We start from the raw sequence: 21334 nt of genomic DNA, 5'->3' as shown, positions 1-21334 counted from the left end.
CTCAGAGGGAGCAGTCAGGCATTTCTTGGAATGCATTAAAAAAGTATAAAACAAATAGTCGCAACAACAATTTTGATAAATGAAACAAATATTAAAATTACCAGTTAAAATTACGGATTGAAGAATAAAATTATATTTTTGGCTAATAAAATTTCTAAGAGTTTACATAAATACATATATTCAATTTTTTAAATTTCAATTCAATTTGCTAATTAAACAAATAGGACAAACTGCCCTCTGTAGATATCTAGGCATCTGAAATAGTTGTGCCATTTATTATTTTCACAATTTCATAACTTCAGTCGTAAAACATTTAAAAGTTAGCTTAAAAAACCGTAAAAGTAACACACCTGAATTTTCTAGAACACTCAAAAGTCACTTCTTAACCGGTTGAATTGATGTATAACCGTTTGAAATCTGAATAGGCTTCTAAGGGATTCAAAGACCTTTCTAGCGAATCTACACTTTGACATAAGTGATAAAGAAATACGTGTTCCTTTATATGAATGACCTTGAAACCCCTTATTTGGAAGAGTTCAAGGACAGTGTAGTGTTAATTGCTTTTAATTTGCTGCTCCCACAACATTTTCTAACAGTGTACTACTTCAACATTATGGAAATATGGTAAATAAAGCAATTATTGAAATTCATAATTGTTAAATAGTCTTATCCAGAAGTCAATGAAAGCAAATGACATAAAAGGAAAAAATAGATAAAAAAAAATATACCCCACGCATGTGAGTAGAGCTATTTGCTCTTTCTCCCTCTCAACACACCATGAAAATTGAATTAACAGAGAAATTGTTGAGTTCCTGGAACATTTGATCTCAATACGACTTAAACATGAGGTAATTTTTTTCCTCACTCTATACACCTCCTCATTGGAAGAACTATTTCACATAATATCATGCTAATGAGGTAGTAGAAAGAGATTACAATACGATATACGTTTCGCGTATACAGAGAGATTGAAGAAATTGCCACAAAATACGTGCTATTGCTATGTATTACCTGATTTAATTTAATTTTGTCGAGTGTTTTGTAAAGTCCACCATCACCTCGTTGTGTAAATGATCGTTCCCACATTTGGGTCCATTGAACGATATCATTGCGTCTCCGGAAGGAGCTACGGCATCGACTGTTGAAACTACTACTGCGTGAAACACCATTGAGCTTCTGTTGGCTATTGGGACTGGACAGGATTGATGGTATCACTGGTGAAGATTGTTTGCCATAGACATTCTGCCATGGTGGCCTAATTCCACCATTGCGACTGGATGTCACCCTAAAACTTCGACTGTGCTGTAGACGATTGAAACTGGATGGTATACAGTCCACTTTGTCACTATCCTCCTTGTCTCCATCACTGTATAAACGACTCCTTCCTGTATCTACTTTCATCCCAGACACACTGTCAGACGTCCGACGACGCAGAGGTACAGCATTTGTTCCATTGAACGAATTTTGTGATGATATCTCAGATCCACTATCACTAACAGTCTCTGAACTTAAACTATTTTTTCTATTGCCCTGTCCATTGATAAATTTTCCCTTTGGCACTCCACCATTTCTCAACATCTTCAGCGTTCCACACGCATGAGCCTTTCCCGTACATCCTTTATGGATTTCCGGCTTCAGGATGTTCGGTGGCAAAAGAGCAGGATAGGGTGATGATGATCGAAGAGATTGTTCAAATGACTTTTGCACATGATGCACTGCCATGATTCAACCACTTAATTCTCACTTCTTTACCACACACACAGCATATGAAATTATAATTTTTTTGTTTTGTCTTTAACCAAGAAATATCTGCAATCTGCAACTTCTTCCCAAACTCGCTGAATTAACTGGCTTTTAGTAGGAAAATTCACTTTATAAACTTTATAGCTCTAAATGTGATCTCTTACGAAATGATCACGCACTTCACACAATATCGAAATATCCCCCCATTTAAGTGTGGCTTAATCTTCATGAGATGAGGAGAATTATATGCAAGGTATGTTACACAAAAATTCCTTCATCAATTCAATGATAATGCGCGGGTGGGAGAGCTAGTAAGTAATACAGCATGTTCTGTGGGTTGACAACTTGAACACCTGAATGGTGTTGAATTGCGTTTTTGAGATTGGTGAAGGAGATGTGGTGAAAGAAGTGGATGACTTTTTAAATCAAATAAACTATCACACGACAAGTGCCTGACATACAATTTCACACATTTACTATATATATATATACCTACATTTCTCTAATCCAATTTCACAAAATTATTCCTTAAGTTTTTTACTTCATCAAAAGCTCACAACTCACCCCCTTTACTCCATTTTCAAAACACATTTCACAGATGAAATATGTCCAAACATCTCACGCCAATGCAATTCTACCAAATTTATGTATAAGTAACTCTTGTCACCTCCAGAAATACTAGGGGAGACTGAGGCAAAAAGTCACAAATTCAGTATCTTCCAAGGTAAAAAAGATAGCGGCTCAAATTTTTTCCTATAGATAGCCTCCATAGACCTTCTTCAATGTCGTAAGTTTCTTAGAATTCCAACAAGGAATTTAGAAAATAAAAAATATCGAAATTTTTAGCACTATTTTTGAAATATTTTTCTTGCAGAAGATAACAATTATTACCGACTTATTTTCCAAAATTGATACACTGGTGAATATTGTCTAAATAATTTGGATTTTTTGAATACGAATCCGCTATCTATTTTAGAATTTCACAAAAGTTCTTTTCTCTAGAAATCCTTTTATTAAAAATGGCCACTTGGGGTAAAAAGTAACAAAAGGTATAGAGCAAAAAGTAACAAAATAGCAAAGCAATTTCTGATGTCTCACGGCGAAAAGAAACGTCATTATCATGTCTCGACGCTTGTTGTTTGCATTAGTCAAACGATTTGCAGTCCTTTGTGTTTTTTTTTTCTAAAATAGCTTGAAAAGTGCTTTTCTCGTTTTCTCACTTTTATCGCAGAGAAAACGGTGTTTTACAAAGGTGTAGATGAATAAATTTTCTATGAAAATATGTCCTCTAGGTATTTTTTCAAATTTACGGAAGCCTGTAATGAAGCGAATCAAAATATGATAATTCCCAATGTCTGGTACTTTTTGCCTCAACATTTTTGAGAATAGTCACAAAATTACTTTTTAGAAATTGGTTCGATAAACGTATTTCCTTACAAAATAGAGGAAAATTACTTTCACAAAGTTGTAGAGCGGTAAATTTCCTATAAAACTGCGTTAATTAGAAATTTTTGAAGCGCTCGAGTAGCTTGTAAAAAAAATAAAATATCCATTTTGTGACTTTTTGCCCCAGTCTCCCCTACTATATATAAATACTCTACTTTATACACAATTTTGATGGAAAGCATATTTATGATTTGCAAGAAATATACTTTCTACAACTCTCACAACTTATAATACTCTAACATTTATTTTGCATTTATTTCATAAATATTGTGATTTAAAACCCTCTTATAGGATGAATATCATATTCAATTAGGAACGCATTCACTAATTAAACAACACTCATCCGCAATGATTAATTTATTTCTTAAATGGCTGAAATGTAACGTCTAGAAAGTAACAAATAATTTTAACTTTTCTTCTCAACCGACAAATGAGCAAAAAAAACAACAATAACTAAAAAAAAAACATTCCTGTAAAATATAGCAATTAAGAGCAATTTGACTTATAAATGAAACAATATAAATTCATAAAATCTCCATGAGAAGAGTTCAAATTCGTATATTAGCGAATAATTTTCGAATTGAATTACATTTTATACAAATTATTTTTACTTCAAAATTCGTGTGAGTATCGAACTGAAGAAATAAAATGCGAACTTGCAAAAAAAGGATCAAAAATAAATGACAAATAAATTATTCTTTTTCTTCGTCGTTTCTTTAACATCTTTTTTTGTTACATAAAAAGAGGTATAGTCTGCTAGAACCGAAGGAACACTGAGATAAATTACTTGAATTTGATTTTAAAAAGATTTGATTGAACGAAATTATTCAACTTTTCAATGAAAAGATAGGTAAATTCTTTTTAAGAATATCTCTAGTTTTTTTTTGGGGATATTCCGTTTTTAAAGAAACCAATGAAATCATATATTTTTTGTCGTTGTGAATCCGTTAACCGTTGACATATAACATGAAAACCATAAGTTACTATTTCGCACCATTTAACCCTTGCTTAGGGTCCTAATTGACTTATGCCCTAGGCACACTGACGACTTAACCATAGATACGACTTAACAAAATTATAATCAAAATAATGACTTGATTAATTTCCCATCAAATTCCTACTAAATAAGCCGTTACTCGGATTAAGCCAAGAGACGGATTAGTCAGAAACTTATAAATCTTTACTGCCAAATTTTACAAGCTAAATATTCTGGAAAATCAGCCTGAGTGTATTTGGGCCCTTAACCCTTTAAGGATGATTGGAACACCGGTGTCCCATTAAGAAAATAATTTTTCCTGACTACCTAAAGTTATTTTTTTTCTTATGTTTACATGTAATTGCAAAGTAGAAGGTTGAATTTTTCTTATGTTTATATGTAATTGCAAAGTAGAAGGTTGAAGAAACCTAGGATATTTTTTTACAATTCTACAGCTGTTTGCTATATAGTAAATTTTTAAGCTAAAAAATAACTAATTTTTAAATTTTCATATTGAAAATTGTTTTTAATTATTTTTTATACTTCCAATTTTTTTTAGCAAAACCGTTTTGGGAATAAAAACTACAATACTCAAACATAATAATTTTTCATTAGAGTGAAAATTATCTATCGTTGGTATCGTCAGAAAAAATACTTAGGGTAAGTGTGCCAAATTTCGGCATAATTGCATGCAAGCGCCAAAGTCTCAAGTTTGAAATGTAATATTTTTAAAACAAATTGATTTTTTTATTCCTTCTTCTTAAGGAGTATTGCTTGGAACCTTGTATACAGTTTATCGTCATTATTTACTCTAAAACCATTCTTAATACATTTTACAATGATTAAAAATTTAAACATAGCTTTGGTGCCCTATTTCGGCCACCTTCATTCTCATAGTTCCTTGCCCTTGAGGAATTCTTCCAAAGTCTTTTTCACGTTATCTCGATTGTCGTAGCTACATTTTTTGTTATTCTTTTGCATTGTATAATTTCTAGAGTACGTAAAATCTAAAAGTTCGTGGAAATTCGAGGAACAAAAAAGGTGGCCGAAATTGTAAGCTGGCCGGAATTAGGCACACTTAGCCTAAATTTTTGAACTATTTTTTCCCTATCGTTCATAGAGACAAAAAATATACCAAATCAGACTCTGTTGGCTTTTCGAAGGCTGTAAGACGTTTCACAAGTTTTGTTTATAGGTTTCATTTTTATTGTTGATTTTCGGTCAGCGAAAACTGTCTAGTCGTTAAAGGGTTAAGGCGCGCTAATAAAGGGACAAAAGAACAAAAATATATTTATTTTGTAATAATTTCAATTGTGAAACCGCACAAAAATGTTATATTCTAAAAAAAAAAAACGATTGGTAAAACTGCTCTATCTTTGAGCTCGAGCAGTTTAAAATGTAAATTTGCAGGATTAGCGATTTAACTTTTAAACTATTTTTATTATCAAGAACCTAAAATACTTTTAATAAGTAAATTAAAGAACTAAACAACTGCAATTATATGAGTAAAATCTAGAAACATTACAAGTAAACTCGTTTACATTCTTGGAGTTGAACTGCATTTCATATCCGCAAAACTATAATAAGATAAGGCTCCTTGAAATAATTAGTTCATGTGAAGCATTAACCGCTATAATTTGTCAGTAAGGAAAAAACATATTTCTCTGAGTGTTTAAAACCGGTCGAAAAAAAATCTAATTTTTACATCTTTTATCACAAATTCATTTTAATTTAATATTCTTGGCAAAATACACCTCATGGTGTCATGAATTCTCGTTCTCTTAAGACACGTTCTCATGTGTGCATTTGCATGAACAATTAAGAGAAAAAAAAAACAAGAAAAGAATTAAAGACTTGGCGAAAATTAATATGCCAATTTTTATGTATGCATATACAAGATCCTCCTCTTTATACATCTCTCTCCGAGTGCATTGGATGTTGATCTTTTTGTAATACAGCATCTAACCTTGGTTAAAGTATGTCGCAGAACATGTGTTTTTTTTAAATGTACATTTTCAACTTCCATAAGTTTGATCGTTTTTTTTGCAACTCCACTTATATACTTCTTCTCCCCAATGGTTTGGAATTTATTTGGAGTATTATTTATTCAATTTTGCAAAATATGGTGCGTCTCGTTGTGTAGAAGGAAAAAAAAAACAAGTTGAGTATAAAGGCCTCATTCACACTAAGAAAAATTAAAAAAAAAAGAAAACAAACCTATTTAGCACGCGAAAATTTTGTCGCTTCTATAGACTTCTCCTTTAGTTTATGTTGGGAGTTATTTTCTCAATTACTTTGTCAGAGATCAATGAGTAATTGCACATAGAGGATGAAATGAGGCAATAAAGTGTGTGCTGTTGAGTGTGTAGGATGAATGGGAAATTGATGCAAGTGTCCTCATAAAAATCTCACTTCTCAGTCTCTCAAAAGGCAATCTCTCAATCTTTCCAAGTCATTTTGCACTATTTTACCTCAAGTGATCAATTATATACAATAGACTTAAAGCTGCTTAAAGCAGTTAAGTAAAGATTGAGGAATTGGGTAAAGCCCTTTTTCACACTCTTATACCTCTTTTCACTGTTGGGCTGATACACACGAAAGTGTTAAACGTCAAGTACCAAACAGAAAATTTATGTAAAATATTAAGAGGTCATTAAAATATCGAAGGTGTGTATCTTATTATTAGCTAATAATCATTTAAGCTTTAGTCATTTGAATTTTACCACGCACAATTTTTTTTTATTAACTAAATACAGTTTTTAGTTAAAGGGTATTTCAGAAAAAGAAGCCAGTAACTCTTTTTAGAATTTAAGAAGAAAAAAATAAAATAGACCACCTAACGATTTATTTCAATCTAATATTATTTTATAGAAGAACTAAACATTCTTGCAACATAGATTTTTACACAATTAATATTATATTTCTTTAAAGATCGATTTGTCAGTTCCAACGCTTCGGGAATTAGGGGCGATACAACTCATTGGATATTGTTAAAAAAACTATAATATTTTTAATGATCGAAAAGAGACTCGAACCCGGAACACTTGCATCACACACAGAGAAATCGCTCAATCTATATAATTTACCTTGTTATACCAAAATTTTTGAAAATTTTTAAAAAAATTTTAAGAAAATTTTGCTTCACACAGAAGTCAACACCGAATTTTTTTGAACAATAAAATAGGAACACTTCCATTTTTAACAAATGAAAAAAAATTACTGTACCGAAAAAAATATTTCGTAGTTATTCGTAAATATTTGTGATTTCCTACTGGGAACTTACGAAATGCTCGTAATCGTATAGCCCACTAAAACGTTCGTATTCGTAAAAGTTAGTACTTTTTTCAAATATTGTTCCGAACATGTTCACTTGGCAAGCATTTGTTAAAATTTAAACATTTGTTCGTACATTTTTGTTTGTTTGGCAAAGCTTTACGAACAAAAAACAAAATTTTACGAATATATTTAAATGTTCGTAAACACAAAAAAATATTCGTACAATTTTGTCATTTGTACTGAAATTTTTGGAAGAAAACAAAAATGTACGAACAAATGTTTGTTAAAGAAGCAAAAAATGCTCGTCAAGTGATCATTTACGAACAAAATTTGTGAAAAAATGCAAACTTTTACAATCTTCAAATAGGGTAAAGTGGTACAAGTTGGACAGTGGTACAAGTTGGACAATGGTACAATTTGGACAGGGCTTTTTGTCTTGATAAATTTAGTACTTCATTTTTATGTGTATATCTTTAATTCTTTAGTTTTATAATTTGGTTCCTTGTGCTTAGAAACAAATTTTGTACTGTATTTATCAAGAAAAAAGACATGTCCAACTTGTACCGGCGAATTGTCCAACTTGTAACACTAATTCCAAATTATAAACTTTACCCTATGTGATTTCTATCTTATAGTCAGAGTGAAACTAAATTGATTATACCTTACTAAAAATATTGAGAATTGGATTTTTTTCGTATTGATGCTTTTAGTCAGTCAGTAAATATTGTTTTGCGGGCCAAGTCTACCTTTTTATCATCAGATCAAATTTTAAATATTAAGTGATTCAAAGACACAAATATTTATAAGCTCATTAGTGATAATTAATTTGAATCACATTAAAATTTTAATGAGACAGTAGTGTTATAGCATTATAAGTAGAAATCATAAAGTGTTAGTTTTCCTATTTTATTGTCCGAATAGAAATTCTATCTAGATGTATTCTGAGTCGAAATAGAGACCTTTTGTAACTAAAACGACACTTATTCCACGCTAGGTAATTTTTGAACATTTTCACATCAAAATTATTTAACAAATTGAGGGAAAAATACTAAAATTCTAAAATAGACTTCGCAAGGTGGTTGTATTTTATTGACCACCACTGTTTTTCATTTACTTTGATTTTGTCAGATCTACTACTTCCTCCTGATGAAAAACCCTTTCATCATGTTAATCAAATATTGAATTTTGTAAGTTATTATGCGTTTTGAGTACACACAACAGACACATTTTACACAACATCTCACATATGTGCATATATTGCACTACAAAAATGCAAATTTTAGTGAAATTGATCTTATAGAGAACATGTATGAAATTAGAGAGATGGGATTGGTTGTGCGTGGTCTCACAATGTCTCTCTCCTCTGAGCCCTTGTCATTTTAACAAATCCAACAACAAGACAAAAAAAGACACATAAATAACTTAAATGTCTTTCTCAATGTATAAATTTCATAAGTCTTTTCTTTTTCATCATCTTCTAGTATAATTTAAAAATTATTTTACAAGAAAAAAAAACCTCTTCAATTGGCAATCTTTTAGAGTGATTCTCAAAGTGTTAATAAATAATATATTGTATATGTATGTTGTTATTTTAAGACAAAATTTTCAGGCTTTGAAAAAAAACTTTTGACTCTTTTTCTCACTCATCCATATATATTGAACGATAATCAACGACTAAGAATGTGTGCTAACCGCAAATATTTAAATTAGTATTCATAAGAAGTGATATGTCGAGCTATTATAGCTACGATCGGTACATCACACTTTTCAATGGATAGAAGGAAGAAATGATCGTTTCTCTTGATGAATAAATAATTAATTAAAATTTTTTTCCATAGAATAGCTTCAAGTTCTATTGAAAATTGTTGTGTGGTAAGATCATGCGTAAGCGGGCGGAATTGCAAACCAATAGTGCATCCAAATACACTATTGTGTGACTAAAAGTGTAGTTAGAAATAAATAAATTTTTGAATGTTAACTTTTTCACTCGTTCGCCAGATGTGACAATTGCAAAATCTAACATAGACGTGTCATAAGAAATAAAATGTTTCACAACTCTATTATTTGTACGATCATCGAAGGAGATATTTCGATACTGTGTCAGTTGCTAATTCGATAAATAAATCTTAAAATGTCCTGTCCAACAAATAACTCTACAAATCAAAAAAATAGACACACCATACACAATGGGGAATTACATCAAAAGTACTTCAATACGATAAATTCAAAAAAAAAAAAAAAAAAAACAAAAACTGATACAATCACTTATTAACTTCTTTTCTTTTCACCACATCCAGACAAACAATTCACTAACAACTCATACGATCAATTGAAAATTCATAGATTAGACAGTATAAGCTCTGATGGGAGATGAAATATCGCTTAAAATTTTTTGATGTTTTTAATACTTTTCAAACAATCAACCACCATAGAGTTAACGTTTAACGTAGAGTCGCGATTGCGACTGATCTGTCGCACCGTTCACTTTGAACTGAGGCTGTTGATCGCGACACGAATGCATTGGAGCTATGGAGTGTTTGTATTTACCCAGAGATCTGGGCAACAGAGAGGAGATCCGCAATACTGAGATCGGCTGGAAATACAACACATTTCTTGAAATAGACGAGCACGTTCTTCTGTCAGAATTTAACACTTTTTTTTTCTTTCTTTCTTCCTCATCACCTCGCCATCTTCTCCATTATGAATCTTCTTTCCCCATGCAATTTTACTTTTGCAATCTTACCTCCTATCCCATCAATTGCACACGATCATCACTATAATCAAGAATGACAAATTAAATTGTTTCTTTCCATTTTATACGTAATTTCACATAATATTAAACAAACATAGAAGAAGTTCTATACTTAAACTAACTCTATTTATTTACCTCTTCTATATTCTTTATAAAGGAAAAGGAAAGTAAAGTTAATGATGAGTCACAATAAGTCATGATATAAAGATCAGTCTAATGACCTTTCTATTTCCATTCTTAGTGCAATAGTCTCAATGCTATAACCAGATAATTATATTTCACGGTGGCTTAATTAAATATCACCATTTTGCTATATTTAGCATTTATGGATATATCTTAGCTGGTATAGTTCCTTTTTTTTCTCGTCAACACTATCATCCATTTCCCACATTAATCAATCAATTCACAATATATATATATACACACTTGACCAAACAGATCCAGAGAGAGATCAAGTCACATTGATATTGCGTGGGTTTTTTGACTTCTTTATTTTGTCGGATGTCTCTTTATGCTATAAACATCACAATTCCCAAGATGGTGCAAATCAAGATAATTTGATTTGTCATTTTTGGATAATTCTTTTATTGAACTAAACCTTTTTTTCTCTATTAATTGTTGATTAGTCTTTTTTGTCGATTGGATACAATCAGATAAATCGCTAATGACATCGTAAAACGATTTATATACCGACAAATTCAAGAGCTATCATAAAAAAATGTTTTGGTCCAATGTTATGAAATTTGCAGAGTGCGCGAAAGTTTTTGAATTATTATTGAACGATATTAATATGCTGTCTATAGCTATTTTTTCAGAATTATTAATAAATAAACAAAAAAGATTTATTCAAAATTCTCCAAGAAATCGATATCCAATGTTAAGCAAAATTTAATCTTTCGCAAATTGAGCTGGATATGTTTCTTTAAACAAAATCCTTTAATTTAATAATAATAATAATGCGCCATGTCATAACGTTTCAACGAGGTCACCTCGTACGAGAAATTTATTATATTTTTTCTTGTACAGGGATGGAATTGTTTATCTCATACTGCGTGTGTCGAACTCGAAGCACTTGCATTCTAGAGCAAGCACTCTGTAACTTAAACAACTGCGTACACAATTATAATTATTGAAAAATTATTAATATTGGAATAAAAACAAACACTACGTCAATTTATGATAAGGTGTTTTAAAATTTGATATTAATGGCTTGGGCACACCTTTTAGATCAAGAAAATTTCATGAAGTCGAATTTCGGATCCCTTTCTTTCTCACATGTTTTGCATAATGTCTATCTCATTCTCTCGCACTCTTCTTCTTCTCTTAAACATCACTCCAAATTCAATTTCACTCAATCGAATTTGGTATGCGAAAGAATGAGATAGTCATATGTAAAACGTGTGAGAAAGGAAGGGTTACGAATTTCGACTTCATGAAATTTTCCTGATCTATAAGGTGTGCCGGTGCCATAACGATATATAATAACGGTTTTTCAACGTCAAAAGTTAAAAATTTTAAAGAGCGTTTTTTCGTCCGAATTGTATCATATTTGAGCTCGTTGGAAAGGTTTTGGAATATCCGATAAAACTGAGCAACTTCTAATAGATTCTGAACCGGCAATAACCCAGTTCAAACCTGATAACTATTTTTGATTCGAAATTCAATTTTATATCATGAGCAATAATATTGAGTGACTTATATAAATCGGTTCAAATCGTTTGCGAACCGGTAATGAATCTGTTATGAACCGATAAGTAATTTTCGTCTGAAAATCAATTTTATTACTCTTAAAATTTTTTGGGGGATCTTTTGAACAATTTATGAAGCGGTTTAATGTAATGAATTAACCTTTATAGGTCAGCAACTACAAAGTAACTTTCCAGAATATCAAGAATAATAAGAACCAGAATAAGGTGGCGCGCTCACTTTTATAATATTACATGACCTAATTATGACGATCGCGCCACGTCCATTCTGGATTTGTAATAAATAACATGAATTTATATTTCACTTCACAACATTAAATCGGTTGAAAACCGGTAAAAGGTAAATAATGTGAAAGTACATTTAAGATATAGCATCTAAGTCAGGAGTTCGAGTACTTTGCACAGCCTAGGACTCTTTGTCACCTTTTTTTTTAATAAACACAGTGTTTGTGTGCGTGTATCACTCAGACTGATAAGTTTTAATTAAAAAAAAAAAACATTTGGAACATACATAGGTTCTGAATTAGACTATTTTACACTATTGAAATTCTCAACAAAAATTTTCTGAAAAACTTGTGTAATAGTCGATACCTTAATGTTTTACTGTGTAACTTCGAAAATTTTCGGGTTTATGAATGAGTTCTAGCAAATTTTTTGGAAATAATCACGATCAGCTCTATAATTTCAAAAATCAATTTCCAGTAATCAATTATGAACCTATTATCTTCAAGAAGTTAAATGCATTTCCTTAAGAGGTTGCGTGAGTAAAAATATTAGAAAAAGCATTATTTTCTATAATTTCTTTTAAACTTATATTATCGTATCGAATACTTAGGGTAAGTGTGCCAAATTCCGGCCAGTTTGCTATTTCGGCCACCTTTTTTGTTCCACGAATTTCCATGAATTTTTAGTTTTTACATACTCTAGAGATTATATAATGCAAAAGAATAACAAAAAATGTATCTTCGACAAACGAGATGACGTGAAAAAGGCATTGGAAGAATTCCTGAAGGGCAAGGAACTATGAGAATGAAGGTGGCCGAAATAGGGCACCAAAGCTATGTATACATTTTTATTCATTTTAAAATATATTAAGAATGATTTTAGAGTAAATAAAGACGATAAACTGTTTACAAGATTCTAAGCAACACTCCTTAAGTATAAAGAATAAAAAAATCAATTTATATTAAAGATATTACATTTCAAACTTGAGACTTTGGCGCTTGCATGCAACTATGCCGAAATTTGGCACACTTACCCTATATTTATCTGAAATTTGGATTTTTGGAAGTATTTTAAAATACAAATTTCGACAATTTTACATTACGTCTTGTCTTGTAAAATAAATTGTAATCAAGGTAAAGAATATATACCGTTCAAGTACGAGTTTAACTCATTAGCTAACAGGGAGTATTTAGTTTTTTGACTTACTTTCTTACTTACTTTCTTTGAATATACTCTGAAAAACCTTGTAAATCACAAAACCAGTGGTTTTCAAAAACCGTTTTCAGTAATTATCAAAGTTTCAACGGATAAATTTTCAAAATTTAAAAATTAAAATTTCAGAAAATAGAGTTGAAATGTCGTATCTTTATATGCTTCAGAGTTCGAATTAAATATTTTTTTATTATGTTGAAAAAATATGTAAAGAAAATATGTTGTTATTTTTAGTCTATACGTAACCCACGTAATCCCTGAACGAGAACTCTAGATAGAACTCTCTCTGGGAATCTTTTGATGTTTTTTGTAAAAAAAAATTTTGAAAGTTTTTTTTTATTAAATTTTATCTAGTATCGCACTTCGAGCATCATCTTCAGGACATGTTTACGAGCATTCAAGGACTTTTCTAAAGAAAAAGGGAACATGAAAGATTTTCTTTGAGAACCATAGAGTAAGTTTTTTTCAAATTTCCTGTCTTAAGGCCTCTACACACTATGAGCAATTTCTTTAAAAAAAAATGTCTTTTTAAAGAAAATTTCCCCTATCCTTGCAATTTTTTAAAAAGACAATTTTTGACGAAAATTCTAGTAGGGTAAAGTGATATAATTTGGAATTAGTGTTACAAGTGGGAAAATTCAACGGTACAAGTTAGACATGGCTTTTTTTATCGCCCGAATTTCTCTCTAATTCGGGTGACGTTTTGGTCCGAAATGCCCGAAAATTTGAGAGAGTTTACCGTACAGTACAAAATTTGTTTTTAAGCACAAGGAACCAAATTATAAAACTAAAGTATTAAAAATATACAAATAAAAATGAAGTACTAAATTTATCAAGACAAAAAGCCCTGTCCAAATTGTACCATTGCATTGTCCAACTTGTACCACTGTCCAACTCGTACCACATTCCCCTATGTAGACACCATTAGAAAATATTAACTTCGAAATCTGTCTGGAAATAATAATTATAATAATATATAATCCAACGCCTCAAATTTTCAGAAAAAAAACCATAGGTCAAATCCATTAAGAACATAGGTAAAAAAATTGAGTTGCCCGAAGTTTGAGTCGTCTGAAAGTAGCGTACTTTCCTTCATATCTTATTTTGATAAAATTTTAAATTAACTGAATTTTATCAATCGATAAACTGTTGCGGTAAGAAAGATTTGATATCTTAAAATCGATAAATATCACAGTGTAATTTGAGCTTAAACAATACGGTATTCTAATTGATTCATCGTATTGTATTTACTATAAAATCATCCAACTATTTTAAATTAGTGGCATAAGGAAATCATTTCATGTGGTACGCGAGATAAGATATGAACGGAAAAGAATAATGCATAAGATCTCCTAAGACACAATTGTATATTGACTATAGAAGCATTATAAAGTGTATAATATTAAAATTGTGCTATTCATTCTCATTTTCTAGTTCGCCTACATAATTGATACGTGGAATCAAGTTGAAAATGAGAAATAACCACCTACACACCGTAGTCGCAAAACTTCCCAAACTCCCAATTTGATTAATATGAACTAAATTCTTCATATTGCAATATTGTCGGCAAATTTTGTATATATATATCTACATATTTCTATGAAATATATGAAAATTTATTATGACTTCAAAATTGTATTTTGTTGTATTACATATTACACCAGAATAAATTCTATGCCAAACGTCTAATATTTTAGAGACAATTAAAAAAGCGTATTTTTCACCCGCCGAAGGGAGGCAGGCAGGAAAGCATGGGTACAAAATAATTTTTGGACATTCACTCAAAGTATAAAAGCCATGTGCATAATAGTAATTAATATTGTACACACTATGTCGTTCAAAATTGTGAGAAAAATTTGTAACATGGAAACCAGCTGCTTTTCTATTAACTCACACAGTTACCAGAATGCCATAAATTTAATTTCAAAAGAAAATGAACGAAAAAAAATAGTAACAAAGTCCTTATAGAAATAAAATTTATATTGCAGCAAATTCTTATAAGTAAATGCATATATACACAACACAATTCTTAACACTTTTCCATTAACATGGCACTGATAAAAATCCAATAAATTCTCATTCATTCAGGAACTGTGATTATCCGAAAAATCATATATACCAGTTTCACATGCAATAAATATTTTCTAACATGTTGTGAGTTTATTAGTGTGACTCTCTCAATATAGACTGAAAAAACACCTTTTAACGGACAAAGCTGACAAGTGGAATGCATTAAAATTTTGCAGTAGAATTTTCGCTATATAGATAACAAGTAGTAATTGAGTAAAAATATACTTCAAGTATAAAAGAGACCATAAATACAAACTAAGATTGGACTTTTTGATTCATCCAAACGCGAGGGACATTGTATAGAGAGAAAAGTGCATTAAAGTGACCAATAAAATGTTCTAAGACAAGTATAGTAGGAACATTAGAAGCTTCTTCCAATCAATAGTCATTTAACTCTATTAAATTGATATTACCAATATTATCATCTCTTTGACCGTGCCGCATTTCATTATTTGCTCATCATACTTTTTATTCTTTTGAGCTTTAGATGACCAAACACAAAAAAGACCTATCTCTAGGCTACCTTTTTTCCCCTCTATTGTAGTCTCCTAAATGTAAAAGAAGAAAAAAACTATCGAATTGTTTAAATTGCCTAACAACTGCCTCTTTGACGTAATTATAATGCATTTACAAACGCTTTTCTTGGCATCAAGAAATATACAATTGAAAAAATACATGAGGTGAATACAAAAGCAATTAAATAGTTTTTTTTTCTCTGTCTCCTTGTCAATCAAAGGAAAAAAAATCACTTGATAGCCTCAACAAAATTGAGATCTTTTCAATGTTGAGAAACAATATTGCTTCTTCTTTTCTCTTCAATTGCAACCGAAGAAAGTTAAGTAGCAGAGACACGCACCATGTGAAACACTCATACACGATCAATCGTATGCAACTATATAAAAAAAACTCACCTCAGATTTAAATCTCTTGCTTGCACTTCGTCGTAGAGTATTGCAGTTGGATACGCTGGTCCCCACACGATCAGTTTCATCGCCCGAATTTGTCATGCAGCGTCTAGAGAGCTCCACCAGTTCTCCAACTGGTTGCACCTCCAATTGCGTGAGATTAAAAATAATTTTTAAATTATAAAAGACTAAAACAGACAAGAACAAAGTTTTGAGTCCAGCTTTATGAATATTTTACAAAATAGAAAACCCTAAATACAGAACGACTCCCCAGAAAAGCTATGCCAGCCATTATGGACCTCGATCTTGGAGCAGGCCTAAGACAAGGTGGGTAAATCAAATTCAGGATCTTGCTTTGGAGCGCCTTGAGATCGAACCTAAATGTCTTCCTTAAATGGCGGAGGATCGACAACCGCGAGCTGCTAATTTGGATGTCATGGGCCCGCGACCCCAATAGGGATAAGAGTTTGAATATGATAATGATGATGATGAAAACCTTAACCCTCTATCAGGTAAGACATTCTCAAGACGGTCTTCACAAAAATCACATTTACAGCGACAATAAAGGTTTTATTTATTTAAAAATGGTATAGTGTCCTCGGTAATAGTCTTACTAACATCTTTTGAAAGCTTGAACTGATTTTGACTCTTCGTTTAGTTGCTATCCCCAGTTTTGTGTGACAGGTCAGAGAAAAAGCAACAAAAAATATTTGTGGAAAAAAACTCATTTCCAATTTCCATAAAAATACCGATTTAAAGTTATCTGACTAAAATAAATTTATTTTTTACCGAAAGATATGTCATTCTACTTTGTATATTTTATTTAAAAAAATTGAAAAAAGTGAATTTTAGAAGCAAAAAGTTTTAAAAAAAATATATTTTTTCACTTTTTCACATTTTTCAAGAGATAATGAAGAATGGATGTTTTTTTCGACTTTATTGGATCATAATTATCCCAGAAAACACTGTTTTAAAACTTTTTTTTACGCATATTAAAGAAAACACTGTTAGAGGGTTAAATTTCAAGTTTGATAGATCACCGAAAAATAATATTATAATTGCACGTTAAACTAAGGAATCAAATTAAAAGAATTAGAGGAACTGTACCAAATTTCGGCCAGCTTCTAATTTCGGCCACTTTGAGTGTAATTTTGGCCATGGAAATAAATTAATTAAAATTATGTATATTATCTTCGAATAGTCAATGAATTTATTTTGTTTTTAAGCATTTATTCATTTTAGGATGTACTAACACAAAGACTGTTAAATTTTAGGTATAATTTGAATTTAAATTGCGTTGTAAAAACTCAGTCTGGAAAGAGTCTTACAAAAAATGTGACAGATCCATTATGTTTCTAGCAGTCTTCCGATTTGTGGTGAAGTTCAAAAGGTTTTACTTCGGTGTTTTTTTTATGAAAATTGATTAGTTTTCATTAAAAATTGTTTCTGTTTATGTTAATAGTGAATCAATCTTTAAATTTTGGGCGAAATTTCCCAGCTGGATCCCGTATTTAGTGTAAAAAAGTATATACTTTGTGAGCGTCTCTCCGGTGAAGTAGTGTTGCCTATTCCGGCAACATCTTTTGTTTTCCTAAATTTCTTATTCATTTTGTGTTTTTTTTTTTCAATTCCTGAGTTTTACAATATCCAAAGAAAAAAACCATCGCTTCTATGAAAAAGATGATGTGGAAAAGGCCTTGGAAGAGTTCAGGAAGGGCAAATTGCTACGAGAATCTGCGCGTAAATTTGAGATGCTACTCTTCAGGCTTTCAGGACAAATTACACGGAAGATCTCAGGGCTTGTGGGTCATATAAACGTATTAAACTAAATATTAAACTCGTTCTGTATGACGTTTTGAAATTTTCAATCCGTTGCTTCACAAAAGGTGGTCAAAAAAAGGTGGCCGGTATTTCACTCAAAGTGGCCGGAATACTACTCAAAGCAATGTCCATATTATTATTAATTTTTCAATATTTTAGGAAGGGATTTAAAGAAAATAAAGATGATAAACTAGTTTTCAAGGTTACTTACCCTATTTTAAATTAAACTTTCATAAGACTATTTCTAGTTAGTGCTAATGGCGACAGGGATTGGATTTCTTTTTGGATAACCGTATGTTTTATGCATTTTATGATCCTAAGATGGTCAGAATAAGATTTTTATAAACGATGCAGTCGTTTTGTACATTTGCATCCTTTTTATCGATTTGAAGGATATTTAGGATTGATATTTAAGATTGAATAAAGGAAGACCATTCTTAATTGCCAAAATTAAAGAAAAGCTTATGAATAGCGGAAGTGCAAAGTCCCTCGCATCTACGGTACTGAAATTGATGATAAGAACAATTCCCTTTGTAGGAACATAATAAAAAATATCAATTAGTTAATAAAATGTCATGTTTTATTCATGAACAATTTATTATTTTATTTTAAAATTAACTTTTAACGATCATTTTAATTATTATCACATTTTACAAAGCAAGTAAGCTGGTTTATGTACAAAGATTTTCTTTATTTTTATTGGCGAATTAATCAGGTGGCTTTCGCGCATTAATCCCTTTATAATACCTTCTTTAACATCCTGAGGTAAAACTTTTCAAAGTGAAATCTTTAAACATTCTCCTATTGATACTTTTTATGAATTTAATTTTTTTAAATTTTATTATTCATTTTCATTAATAGAAGAAAAATCCAGAATAAACTAAAATCTTATTCTGCTTAAGTTTCCAACATAATCCTGTATTTATTTTTAGCTGAATGAGAATTGAGAAATCATTTGCAGCTAAGAACAAATTTTCTTTTCTAAAATTTTAAAATTACCCGTAGTAACTTTTTTATTTGATTGATTAATTCAGGAGAATTAAACGAAAAAACCTTTTCATAATCTCAAAGACATAAGCTAGGCTCGGAAATGTAGCTAAAGATAATAATTGTTAACCTCTGTTGGATTAGGTGCAGTAAGATTTAGTTAGAGTATTGATATTAGTAAGAGAAACTCTCTTTTCTCGATCAACCTGACTAAGCAACAATTATAATACTATAATTACAATTATCAATGTTTTCTGGGCTTCTTCACTTTGCTGCAGATATTCAATCAAATTTCAACATGGAATTCATATTTTATTCTCTGCAAATATCTGCGTGACAATAACTTTAATTCATGCTAATTGACCTTTTGCTTTATAATTAATAGATCCACAATATTGAGCAAATCATCTTTATCATTTCGATCTAGGAGCCGTGTGAAGATGTAAATATAAGCCACGCCCCCTTCAAGCTTTTATACAGCAAAAATTAGCCAAGTAGAAAACTTTTAAGAAGTGCTAACGAAGAAGATCACGCCTATTTATTTTGTGGCTGCTTGTAAATAGAAATGGTGAGTAACAAAAAATATGAGAAAGTATTACAAGAAAAAATAGCACCATTAATATTTTATTGCTCGAGCTCAAAGAGGGAGCAGTTAATATAATTCGTTTTTACCTTCTTGTTCCCGGTATTGAGCGCAAAAGGTAAGAAACATTGACTTCCGGTCTTTTGTAACCCCCCACCACCAATAAACCGAAAAATATCGATATCGAATTTTCTAATGTCAAAGTTAAACTCTGGCTGGAGCGTTCATTTCTCAACCGATTTGTTCAAATTTTTTTAAATGATCTTGAAATTTTCAATTAGAATTAGAAGTTAGAAGTCAAACGGTAAGAGATATCGTCTTTCAATCTTCGTTGACCCCCTTCATAAATCAATATTATTTACGATAGTGTTTTTCTTTTTTATCTCCGCCCTTTCTTTCCCCACCAAAACTATATTTTCTGCTTTATTTTTGAAAACAGATCCTAGATACTTTTTTTTATTTTTGAGTAAATTTAAAAAATGTGTAAGTGAACATTTTATTATCGACCCTTATTATCGGTTTTTCAGCGTCAAATTTTAGGATCCTCTAGAATTACTTCACAGCCAATATGTTTTATAAAGTTAATTCAAAGTACATGGTGAAAGCATCAAATAAAGAAAATTCGAAAAGAATATGACCGTGGTGTCACATATAAGATTAATACCAAGAGTAAGAAAAGACAGAAAAAGAGGTGTATAGTATGTAAAATTTCAAATGGAAAATCACGTGTGTAAGAAAGAGTACACTATAGTGGAGTAATACGACGAGTAAGATGTAACTATTCGTATTAATTGTTTCCTGAATCGATTTGTGTGCCAACTGTGTTTTGGTCAATTTTCGAGCAAAACACGAGAGAGAAGCAAGATAAAACACTTGCTATCTTTTTTTGACATTCTGGCAGTTCAGAAAGTATTATTCTTATATGTCACATGGTCATGAAAAGATAATTTACATGGAGCTCTGTCTCATGAATACGAGCATTCTGCAAAGCTGGGACGCTTTGCCTACTCTTTTTTTTTAGTATAAATCATTTAGAGGGCGTGGCTTATTTTTCATAGAAAAAATTTGTAAAGTGAAATGATGGGAGTGGATTGATTACTCTGTGGATTTTATAGCATTTCACAATTCATCATTCAAATCAACAAATATTATCAGCTTAAATTAGGCCCCAGCTTCCGATGTGGGCGTGACTTAAAAGCTAGTAATAGGCGGAGGTTACACAGAATATCAAATACTATCTTACTGTAAAAAGAAAATAAGTATAGAAAGTTGCGTTAAAGTGAAATATTGTTGTGTTTTATACTTCTATTGTCGTTGCTGATTTTTGAGAAATGTAAGTTTATATTTAGTTCGTCGGCACATATCCGATTTTTTAATTACTTGGAAGGCAGTATTTATACTTTGAAATTATAAAAGATAATGTTGAGAACAACCCCTTGACAAGTTGTCTGAAATTTGAAGTCATTTTCTCATACTTCGATTTAAATTTATATGGGAATTTTTTTGCACTAACTTAAAAAAGTGAGAAGCTTTTTCCTTATTATAAGATACCTTTCCGTATGGAGGGGTAAATATACTAAATTTTTGTTTAAATAATTTTTTTCCTCGGAGCACTGTGAGCTGAGTCCGAGA

General features: G+C 30.9%; 1 protein-coding gene across 3 annotated transcripts in view; it reads right to left on the bottom strand.

Moving 5' to 3' along the window:
• LOC129807024 (unconventional myosin-XVIIIa-like) overlaps positions 1-21334 on the bottom strand; it is a 134938-nt gene that overhangs the window by 91937 nt on the left and 21667 nt on the right. For 2 of the 3 annotated variants that reach the window (XM_055855982.1, XM_055855973.1), the window contains exon 4: positions 16318-16455. In XM_055855982.1, coding sequence (XP_055711957.1) covers positions 16318-16455 — 138 coding nt within the window. Of the gene's footprint in view, positions 1-1011; positions 1809-16317; positions 16456-21334 lie in introns of those variants that run through there. The other variant, XM_055855991.1, reaches the window with a different exon arrangement.

The sequence above is a fragment of the Phlebotomus papatasi genome, chromosome 1 (genome assembly GCF_024763615.1).
Source record: "Phlebotomus papatasi isolate M1 chromosome 1, Ppap_2.1, whole genome shotgun sequence".
In the NCBI taxonomy this organism is placed as follows: domain Eukaryota; kingdom Metazoa; phylum Arthropoda; class Insecta; order Diptera; family Psychodidae; genus Phlebotomus; species Phlebotomus papatasi.
Note: the sequence above shows the minus strand (reverse complement) of the source record. Positions and strands in the feature narration are given on the sequence as shown.